At 31.0% G+C, this 12,475-nt stretch overlaps 1 protein-coding gene across 1 annotated transcript; it reads right to left on the reverse strand.

Moving 5' to 3' along the window:
* Nucleotides 1–5,584: 5,584 nt before the first annotated feature.
* On the reverse strand, nucleotides 5,585–10,936 carry LOC124831277 (methyltransferase). Its single transcript, XM_047305216.2, has 7 exons — nucleotides 10,783–10,936; nucleotides 10,676–10,707; nucleotides 8,182–8,324; nucleotides 7,904–7,970; nucleotides 6,855–6,932; nucleotides 5,962–6,107; nucleotides 5,585–5,816 (listed from the first exon to the last, which is right to left on the reverse strand). Exons 1-7 carry the CDS (start codon nucleotides 10,841–10,843, stop codon nucleotides 5,777–5,779), a joined length of 567 nt encoding a protein of 188 aa, XP_047161172.1. The 5' UTR covers nucleotides 10,844–10,936; the 3' UTR covers nucleotides 5,585–5,776.
* Nucleotides 10,937–12,475: the final 1,539 nt, after the last annotated feature.

The following is a 12,475-nucleotide window of genomic DNA, read 5'->3' on the forward strand; positions in this document are numbered from 1 at the left end:
AAATATCTACCAAAACAATGTGCAAACTTAAAATAATTTATTTCAAATCCTTAACGTTTTAAAAAAATAATTTGTTTTCATGTTGATGGCAAAATTTTTACCGATCATTATTTATAAAATAGTTTGTAAAGAGTTATTGTCAAATCAACTAGAATAAATAATTTAAAAAGTTGATGTGATTTAAGTATTAAATATGATTAATTTAAATATTACAAGAAAATTTAGCAGATAAAATTCACCAAAATCATAAAAATATATTATTAAATAAAATTACTTTCGATTTATTAACAGTAAATATTTATTGATAAATGTTATTGACAATTAAGAAAATTTAGCTATAATGATGACAAAAATATATAACTAATTATAAATAATTAAAACTTGTCTGTTGATAAAATTTGTCGAAATTTAATGATGAATTGTTTTCGTCGGTAAAATTCGTTAGTAAATATAACTAGTCTTCTTCTTTATTTTTCTTTTCTTCAATATTTTTTTTTTCTCCTCCTCTGTCGTTGTCTTCCATCGTTGTCATGTGTAACGTCTCAAAACTGGGAGTCACTTAAGTGCATCAAAGTCTAGAGTAAAATCTTAGAATTTTGCAATATAATTAAATTTTCCAAAAACTTAAAGTTATTACAAATGAAAATAGAAATTTCTTTTAGTCCAACAAGAAAATAAAGAAAGTATTACAAATCCTTTTCATAATTAAATAAAACTTTGAAACCAAACTCCCATAATACCCCTCTATCATCAATCATATAGCTCCATCAGCATCTGCATTCTTATTTGAACTCTCGCATAACATATATATTATACGGTCATCGTCACAAACATAAACAACACAAACAATATATGAGTGAGCTAGACATCCAACTGACATAAATATTATATAATAGGAATAAACAAGCAACGATAATCTGGCAAAAGCATGAATGTATAAACCATACAATCTCGATTCCTACACCAACCATGATTCAACCAGCTCAAAACAGAAGTGCTTTAATATTGGTAAAACAGCCCAATAAAGTTACAAAACAACAAGTTTTAGTGCAGACACAACAGTCAGAACAGCCTAATGCAACAAGAATTTTAATGCAGTAACAACAATCAAAACAACTAGGATGTTACTACATTACAACAGTCAAAACAACCCAATACAACAAAGATTTTAACATGGCAACAACAATCACAACAGTCCCATACAACAAAATTTACTGGTATAAAACAAGGAAATAATGTTGAAAAGCCAGCAACAATACAAAAAACAGCAAGCAATCAGTGCTAAAAACAGCAAACAATAATGACAGAAAGTGCAGAATTCTGATACAGCAACTGCATAAAATTTAAACAACAACAGCATAATAAAATTCTGGACAACAACAATATTTTAATCAAATGCAATACCCCAGTAATACCTATGAATGATTCAGTAAAATAGAGTAACCCAATATGACCATACAGAATATCGGACAATTCTTCCCATGAATCCTCACTATTCATACTACTTTAATTGCCCATTTACAAAATATTATCGATCACATTTAGTTTCTTCTCTATTAAAACAAACAAGACATACCAATGAGCACATACAATTAATACAACTTCTTATATAATTCATGCATTCTCGAGATTAGAAAATTAGCTAAGTTAAATACATTTACATTGTTCAAGTTATATATTTATAGCTATACACATTTGAATCTATCAACCATAGAACCAATAACACATCATCCTTTTGTTCATTATAATTCTTTCAAGATTTTAATATAATCACAATCACATTATATAAAAAACGTACCCAGACAATGGTTTAACCAAGAATCACAAGATGATAAGGTTAATAAAATTTATCCACACAATTATACACAACTTATTATGTAGTCTTTCACATTGTTCACACACAAACTCATTAAATTGAATGTTCATTAGGGTATAACAATTCATTCACTCATTCAACCAAGTCATTTCAATTCAACCAAATTGATAAGGATACCATTTCACAATTCTTTTAACAATCACAAATTGCATTTCGAAGAGATTTAGCTCCCCACAATCATTGTTCTACAGCAGATTAAATAAATGAATCCAAACCATAAAATTACCCATCATTTTATTAATACCAAAGATAACCTACTAGTAATACCCAACACTTTTCATATTTCAATGAAACCAGAAACAACCACAACCTTCATCCAAGGTACACAAATTTCCAGATTATAACAAAACCATTCAATTTCAATATGCACTAATTCAAAAAGAATTCATACAACCCAATTTAACCCTTTAAACATCCCAAGCGTATACCTATTATTCTAGCTCATTTCACTGACATAATAGTCGTTTAATATCTATTTAACTCATCATGTTTCATCTATTTCCATTTTAACTCCACAAATTCTTATTTTATTTTATTTTATATTTACAATACCTATACCGATATTAAAATCCTCGGATCTTACATGGTGTCCACCGTTACAGCCATATTTATTGCTCACACCATTGTAGCTCTATTACCGCCTTCTCCTATTCTCCTCCTCGTACTCTTCTTCTTTTTTCCTTATTCTATTTTTCTCTTACTCATCTCCGTTTAATTTATAACAAATATTTCACTAAATTTGACAAAAAAAAATTAGCACCTATCAAAATTATGGACGAATTTTAAAAAATACAATAATGAATGGATTTACTAAATATTTTCAAAAAAATAATTAAAAAGGAATTCATCGATGAATTTTCAAAAAATTCAATTATCAATAGATTTATCAACGAATTTTAAAAAATATTATTACCGACAAATTTTACCAGGACATGATCAAAGTTAAGACAGGAACTTTATTACCCAGTTTAACAACAAAATTTACCGACAAGAATTATCGACAAATAATATCTCATTATATAATAACTTATGATATTCTATTCTATCTCTAAGATATTATGATATAATACTTTATTATCCAAAGATATTATATATAATAATTGATTATTTAATGCCTTCAAGATATAATACTTAATTATCTTCAAATAATACAATTTGTTTAATATTAGTGCTGTCAAAATGGGTTAGAACTCACGGACCAAACCAGTCCACCACATGTTCGAATCGGGTTGGGTTTGAAAAAAGAATATTTTTTTATACGAGTCAATTTTCAACCCGACTCACTCGGGTTGAATCCATGGTGAGCTGGGTTGGCTCACCAAACCACTTAGTTTAATTTATTTGTTTATTATTTTTTGTTTCAATATTATTAGTTAAATTTTTTTTATTGTATTGTAAATAAGGATAAAGAAGAAGATGTTTCAAGAGAGCAAAATATTATAGTTTTATCCATTCAAGGCTCTAATCTTTTAAATGGATAAGTAACACAAAAATATCAATATTAGAAACTTATTTATTCGCTTTTTGAGTTTGCTTTTGGATTACATTTGAGTTGTATGTTACTTTTTTTTATATTTTGAATTGTCTTTGGAGTTTAATATCATCTTAGAGTGAAATTTATTTAGATTTGAATTATAAAAAAATTATAATTTTTTTAATTTAAAAAAAACTTATAATTAAGTTAGTTAGTGGGCCAATTCGTTTAATCCACCAACCTATGGTGGGCTGAGTCGGGTTCGAATTTGTTCTACTCGCTAATAAGTAAGTTGAGTTAGGTTGACTCACTAAGTAACCAATCTGTGATGGGTTGGGTCGGGTCGGGCCAGATGACCCGTTTTGACAACACTATTTAATATATTTATTTATTCATGGTCTAGGAAGCCTATAAATATAACTTCTTATCATAGGGAGTACTCAATTCATACTTTATACCCTTAATTATCATTGTACAAATCATTTCTCTTATTGAGTTAAGCATTGAAGAGTCTTTAAGGCAAAGTATAAGGCTCTCAAAAGTCAAGTTGAAAACTATTGCACTTCAAAGAGAAACAAGGGAAGATCCACTTGGTCAATGCAATGAGGCACCTTTTAAGGATTAAACTATGACAGAATTCCAAGCTCTAAAGTGGACACTATATTGAATGTAATAATTGACTATAACTATATTATCTCAATAGACTTGTAGGTCAAAATATGTTAGAATTCAATTTTCTTATTTGGACAAAACAATTTAATTTCTTTTTTAAGGAAAAAATATATTTTAAAAATATTTGGATAACTCAACTTTACCCTTTAGTGTGGCTTGACTTAGTTCGACCTTCATCTCGGGATAACTTACCTCAACCTTAAGCCTGAGACAACTTGTCTTAACCTTTGACCCAAGCTGACTCATTTCAACTTTTTACCATGACCAACTCAATCTTAAGCCCAAGTCGATTCAACTTGACTTTCAACTCAGACGGACTCTACTCTACTTTTAACGTGGACTGACTTTTCTTAACCTTTGACTTAGGCCGACTTGTCTGTCTTGACCTTCGGTGCAAGTCAAATTAACTCAATCTTTAGTTTGTGTCAAACTAGCTTAACCTTTGACATGCACCAACTTGTCTTGACCTTCGACCTATACCAACTTGTCTGAATCTTTAACTCGATTGTTTTGCCTACACCTTTGGTTTGAATCGACTCGTCTTAACCTTTAACTTATCCAGTTAGTATCAACTTTCAATCTATATCGACCTTCAACTAGATTGACTTAATTCATCATTCATCCTAAGATGAATTAACTCAACCTTCGATCACGACCGACTCAACTTGTCATCATTTTAGGACAAATTAACTAAACCTTTTGGCTTGCACAAAATCAACTCAACCTATAGGCTACATCAAATCATCTTGATCATTGACTCAAACCGACTTAACTTTATGTTTGAGCTAACTCAACTAAGTATTTAACTCAAGTCAACTCAACTGATCCTTCGACCCGAACCTACTTAATTGAGTCTTCAATCTGAGGTGACTCGACTTAACCTTCATAAGTGATGTGAAAATGGATGAAATTTCAATTCTTTTATATTTTTTAAAGAATTTGAAATTATTTTATTTTATACATTTAAAATACCTTCTAAAATTTCTTAAATTTCAATTTTTTTTCTATTTATTTTATCCAAACAATATTTTAGTATAAAAACTTTTAAAATTTTCAAATAAATGAATTATCATTTTAAATTTCCTCATCCAAACACAATCTTAATAATTTTGGTAATGCGTGCATCCATACATGATGTGTTTAATTTTTTTAAATGTACATCCATTTTGTCGTTTGACAAGTGAAGGATGTCAATGGAAATAGTTTGAGTGAGACCTCGTGATATAAGAATATATAATTTGAAGTGGTAGTGTGCATTCATGTGTTGTGGTAGCAACTACCCCTATACTAATTTTCTACTCATAACTATAACATTAGAGTTTAAATATAGTATCGAAGTTTTTCCAAAAAGGATAGGGTCATATGCCAAAAGAGTAATGTCATATTCTAATTGGGAAAACTTCCAAAGCAAATTCGAACAATTTAACCTCTAGATAAAGTATGTGATAACTTTAAACACAATTTCTTCTACTGTGACACGATTGATTTTAGAATAATTCTAACTGAAACACCCTTCCGCTTTAATAATAGAACAAGTTAAACAAAAAAAAACAACCACCACCTACCAATTTTTCTCGTCACTTCGTATACACACTTATATAATCAAATTCAACCACACATAACAAGACAACTCGGTCTTTCACCCAAAATTCAAAAAAGGAAATTATGTTAAATAGAAGACAAGAGATAAAAGGTTCAGAGGAAAGCTCGATTGGTCATAACAGACATATAGATACGAAGATTAAGAAGGATATCTAATGGTGGTACTTTTGTCCTTTTAAAATTGTCCAAGACCTACAAGTCAAATATTGATGTTAGCGACATAGAATATGATCAATTCATTTAGATAATTATGAAGACCTAGTGCTACAACTTTAGTATAATTAGTCCAACATTAAAAAATTTAGAATATAATATTAAGAGATTAACGTATAGATACCTGTAAAGCTGTTCCATGAGTACAAGTAATGCTATTTGGTGATTTAAGACCAGTGAAGATAACTTGATTGATAAGTTAGCCCGTTCCTTTATTTTTCTTCCATGACCATAAGGACCACCAATACAAAAAGATATCCGTGAAGCACCCTTTAAGAAAGCAGAAATTAATGAATATATTTTTTATTTAACATTAAATTTTTGCTCAAAGGTATCTTCATATTAAAAAGAACAAACTAACTATAGCATGAATGAAAATCACAAGAGAATGTACATAGACGCCATGCACACAAACATATATAAAACAGATTTGGCTTGAAAAAGAAATCCAAACAACGCAGTAAACTGGAAAAGTAAAAACACAAAAACTAGTGATACTACTTTTGAGAAGCATTTAATACTAAATAAGATTAAATACGAACTTGCGTTGCATTAAAGGCCTAGAAATCACACTTCCGGAGTTCAAAACTGAGAGGCCATTTTGGCCAGCTTGAGATGACGGTTTTTCACAACAGGACAAAATTCAAATTATAAGGCTTTCGTGACCTGCAAGTTTACAAAAAAGATCAAAAGTGGATTTGATAACTTTGGTGGCTATTAAAATGTTTTAGTGAGAAGTCAATTCACAATCAACTAAGGTCGTGAAAGATAGAAATACACCAAAATGATTGATATAAGCACTACCAAGAGTGATAAATATGAACCGTATTATTTCACTATAACAATTAACAGAATTGAGGTATTCAATGTAGATATAGACAGGATATCAATGGTCTGTTACATGATTGATAACTTATAATGCTTTATTTCATCATAGTGCCAGCCAGCATACTTAACCAATCCCATAATTGAACAAATTTCAATGTACGGCAGAGATCAATTACAAAATGTTCTTACAGTATTTCCTGCATCACCCACCAACTCTGCCATTTGCTCAGATCCTATGTCTAGCCCACGTTCATCCAACATCACAACCTATACGAGCAGGTACATGACCGATAAAACCAAATTAGGAGAAGAAAAAACAGATTCTTTCTGATAAAACAAAGATCTAAAATTCTGTAACTGGCACGCTTTAGCATGTTGGGTTAAATGAATTCTGATGACATGATCACTTTTCAGAAGCTCTCTTGGAAAGCTAGTCATAGTAATCTATTGTTTCTTTAAAATAAGTTAAACCAAACATGCCCTATATGATGAAAAATATGAGTTGCAAATAAAGTGGGTTTTGAGTTTCAAGCAAGAATTTAATGTAGACACTGTTACAGTGTTCGCAGAAATTTGAACAATGTCAATCTGGGCAATTAAAACATGACATAAATCTTAATGGATAGAATGATGGATTGGATTAAGTTAAAAGTGAGTGTAGTAGACTATGCGGTGGAAAATATTCCTGGGAAGAAAAGGAACCCAATTTTAGCTCCAATACCATGGGTAAGTACATTAAGACTGTTAGCAACCAAAACAAGATACAGAATTGGCACTAATGTGCCCAATTAGAGACCACTATTCCAGCAACATAAGACAACCAGAGCATAGAAACACAACAAATTGTGTTACGAAGCTTTGGCAAGGATAAAGAAGGCTTCAAATAGAGATCAGATCTGTTTGCCTTCAGGAAAGTGTGGTAAAGAAGGAGAAAAATTCAAACAATTCAAAGAAACAACAGAACAAATGGAAGCATTACTATAACTTAGTTTAAATTGTTTTTAGTCCCTAAAACTGTGATTTGTTTTTAATTTTAAAGACTATAATTATATCTAACTCGTATAAGCTATAGCTGTATAAGCATGCACCAAGCAACATTATTCATTTCTAAACGCCAATGCAGATCCTTTATTGCACTAACTTTCTCATCTCAACAAAACAGCATACTTAAAAGTAAAAATAAGGACAACAAATTTTTTACTACTGTAATTCAAATTGATGCATGTTGGAGACTATACCCAATCATCAGACCTTATAAGGTTCATTACTGCCTCATCTTCAGCATCAACCTGAGCCCTTTGGTCACTATAAGGTAAACAAATGATCCATCCTTTCTATTAGACAACACAACAAAAATTCCTCAGTACAACTATTTGTAACTAAAACTTACAGGTACTATCTAGCATACACACACTCACACATTCACAATACTAATTTGGTACTCACATTCACCACCCAAAGCATGACAAAAATGAAACTGTGTTCAAATAAAACTAACTCAGTGAACTGAACTTACCGTGCATTTCGAGGATTTGTCCGAATTTGAACGTCCTCAACACTGCAATAGTACCCGAGCTTATCAACATACTCATCAACCATGAGTTGAAGTCCGGGTGATCGCTTCTTCCCCACTGATAATATACGTATAGGAAGTGCTCTCTACACTCAAACTCAATTTATAAATTCAAAATTAATAAGTAGATATAACATAGTTTTTTTTTGTTTTTCCTTAAATCAGTATAACTAAGAGACACTCTAGTACTACTAAACAACACACCAATGAGAAAATGAAGTTGTCGACACAGCCTCACCTAGAGAATTACTATTCAAGTCTAAATGAAAGCTTCATAAAAGAAAGAGCACCTCGAAAAAAAGAGAGAGAACAACAAAAAATTGTCCCACTTTATTATGATACACACACACACACATAAACAAGTGACAAGCATAGTGGAATCTTAACAAAATGATAATAGGGAAATAACAAAACCCTGTTAAATGATATACACACACACACACAATATGGGAATGTATATTGAGCAACCCCATCTTAGAACATGATAATGTTATTTTCTACCTTTTATTGGTGTTAAGTTTTCTGAATAAAATCAACTTCTCCATAGTTTTTATCTTGTTTAATCCTCAAGTTTGTCTTGTTTTTGCATTGTTTTGTACTTCAGTTGTTTTATGCTTGTTTACCTCTAATATCTATTTTGAGTGTGTGAAATAAGCAAGAAATAACACAAGCTGGAATTCAAGGAAACATGATTGGACAAGAAAGAATGATTTTTAGACAAATACCCACACCGGGGGCACTAGAATCGCTCTCGGCGCTGCAAACATGAAGAAACGACTCACCTATAAGGTTATATTGCCATGGATCACCCTGAACGACCAAAAAACCACCACTGGGCGCTAGGCTAAGTCGTTGGGCGAGCTAGCTGCTCGCTGGACGGAAATGATAGTCCAAACTTGTAGTATTCAAGTCGTTAGATGAAAATATGGCTTGCCTAACAAGTTACAAGTCAAAAAACATCAATTTTTAGGCCTTGCTAGGCAAGAATGTCAACCCTAATACACAAATATGGGTATTTAATCATGTTTATATGAGAGTTTTATGTGGGACCTCGTCCGGGACCTCCCTAAGGACATTGATGAGGTGCGGGTGAAAGAGTTCTATGCAAATGTTTATGACTTGGAGGGCAGCATGCCAAGGTGCAGGGGAAGATCATCCAATTTGACAGGAAAACACTGAACACCTTTATGAGGATTCCCACCTTTCCTTTCAACCAAAATAGTCTTCTTGGTACTTTCATGAATGACCATCCAGATCATGACCAGATTGCCTCTACTCTTTGTATCCCTAGGTACGGCTACCAATTGGGAATCCAATGGCACGTCAGTCTGTATCCTCTGGAAGCACCACCCCTCTTCAGATGTGCAGTTCATTCTCTTTCTCCAACTTGAACCCCAACACCCACACGTCCAACATCAACTTAGAGAGATCCTATCTCATTTACGGGATATTGACTGGACTGGACATCAATGTGGCAGCCCACATCTCATAGGAAATAGCTTTCACCATTTGTAGTAATATACATTAGAGATAAAAAGATAAACCCTCCACAAGTCTTTTTAGCACTGTTTTCACAAGCTAATAAACCGTCAATTTATTTCCTCAATTATCACTCCTCTCCTAAATACTCCTTGACTAATCAAAGTATATAAATACTCCATAACGTATTGGATATCCATCAATTAAAGCCCTAAGTTAACACATTGTACTAACAGAGGGGATTAATTTGAAGATTATTTTTAATAATTGGAGACACATAATTTCTGATACATTAGGAGCACACTTATATAATTTTATTAGTTAGAAGCCTTTAAGGACTATTTAGGAGAGAGCATTATGTTTCAAGAACTAAATTGAGAGTTTATCCCTTCACAAACAATAAATTGAAGGACAAAAGCGTAAGTGCAAAACCGCAGGCACACTATTATTGATATTATCTCTTAAAGAACATGAACAGAGAAAAGAGAGGGAAAAACTGAAATTGAACAGAATATTTTTATTAACTGATCTCACTAATTGTTATGTAAAAGAGTATTGACACGGATGTCTAAGATGCTGTTATAAACTGGCAGCTGAGAAAATAACATATACAATGAAAGAAACCTACAGTTGTACAAGTTTGACTGATTATACAAGTTGACAGTAGTTGCCTATAGTATATAAACTAACATTCTCTAATCAAATTTAGAGTTTCACTTCCCCAATGTATATTCATATTTAATGAATTTCTTTATTGAGTAGATTAATAATGTAGAAAATAAAAACCGTTGCTAAGTTTGTCCCAAACTAATCCAACGTAAACCCTAACAGTTTTTGTACTTTTTTTCGATGGCACAAAATTGTTTGGCAATTACTATCAATCGATGGTCGTATTGAAAGTAAAGCAGTTAGGTTTAGGAAATTGAAGCGTGAATTGTGAGGGGGAGATGGTTCATACCACTGATTGGCCTTCGTACTTGCATTTTCTACCTGAAAATTTTGCGCGTAAGTTAAAACTGTGAGAAAAAATGCGATGCAGAAAAGTGTTCGAGTCAATGAAAAAACCTTGAGGAAAACTGGAAGTGGTTGAATTGAAAGTGACACAGAGGTGCAGAGCCATGGCCATAAGGAAGAGAAACACAAATGGCGGAAACTGGAATGAAAATGGACGAGTCTGAAGTTGAGAGAAACAGTGTGAGAATAATCAATGGGTGAAAGGAGAGGGAAATTATTAAATAGTATGTTTAAATTATTTATATTCGAATAAAACTAGAATAAAAACTTTTTTTAAAATTGTATAAGTATAATGTTTTGACGTAGATATATAAACGTTTTGACTATTTTTTAAAGTTATTAAAACTTAATTTAAAAAATAAAAACCAAATTGAAAGATAAAAAAGGTAAACAAAATTATGTATTTAAATAAAGATAAATAAGAACAATTTGAGATAGTGGAAATAAATTGACTGTTTACTAAATCAATGAAATTTAAAATTAAAGTTAATGTATAAATATATTTTAAAAATATATTTTTTTATATAAAAAAATTGATATATAAGATTAGTATAAATGTAACTTAATGAAATCGTCAAAACATTACTTTCGTTTTAAACATTTTTTTCGTAAAAATAAATAACTAAATAAAAATCACACCACATTATTTTACCTATATAAATAGAAAAAAAAAGACTAAAATGTTTTCCTTAAAATACCATATTGTTGATGTTTTACCTATATAAATATCTTCATTGTTATAAAAAAAAAAAGAAAGAATAATGTTATCGTGTAAACTTTAATTAAGAAAGTTTCAAGAATTTGAATATGAATAAAATAAGAAACAATTTGAATTCGAATATGAATATTATTGTTTACATTTAACTTTGCCTCGAATACCTATTTAAATTATTAAAATGACATTTTAGACATTCTGAAGGATTCAAAAATAAGTTTATAACTTAAATTAGATACTACACAACTTATGAATCATAACTATAATGTTTTAAACTAGGTTTTTCAATGTACTAACTAGTCAATTAAGTTCTAAATGACCTCAAGGTAACCACTAAACAACAACTTTACTTATAAAATCATTTGTCCAAGATTTTACCGGTTAAAACTCCTAAAATGGACCTAAAAGCAACCTAAACTCCCATATTACTACTTTTCAACTCATCATCATATTTATGATTATTTGAAGTTCTAGATAAGTTTATAATTATCTAAAGACAACTTTTGACCATCTATCTTAGTTCCAAAATCATTCTTTAGCCCTTGTTTACTTGAATGGATTTGGGGGTGAGTGATTGAATGAATTTGAGAGGATTTGAAGGTAAATTTTTTGTTGTTTATTTGAGTGGATTTTGAAGGTAAGTGAGTGTGAATTTTGTTTCGATTGAATTTGTCTAAGGGTCGATCGTCATTCATTTCTCTACTCTTTTTCGATCTTCAATTCTCTTCGAGAACGCAATCCACTCTGATAAGTTGTTGACTTGCAGAAGAAACTCCGACACTCAAGTCAGATATGTTTCATAAAGAGGTCACTATTTTATTATGATAGTCAAAGATATTTGTACCTTGATACCAAATGTATATCTATAGGACTTGTGGTAATCAAGTCCATTGATTAACCATTAATGTAGTATATTTTTGGGCAATATAATCTGTCAATCACTCATAAATACCGTATATTCGTCCTTAATATGACCATTAAACGTATTAATTATCCATTAATGATATCTACCTTTCCTGGTTTGCGCTC

The sequence above is a fragment of the Vigna umbellata genome, chromosome 1, assembly GCF_029865625.1.
Source record: "Vigna umbellata cultivar VRB3 chromosome 1, Vumbellata_1.0, whole genome shotgun sequence".
NCBI lineage: Eukaryota > Viridiplantae > Streptophyta > Magnoliopsida > Fabales > Fabaceae > Vigna > Vigna umbellata.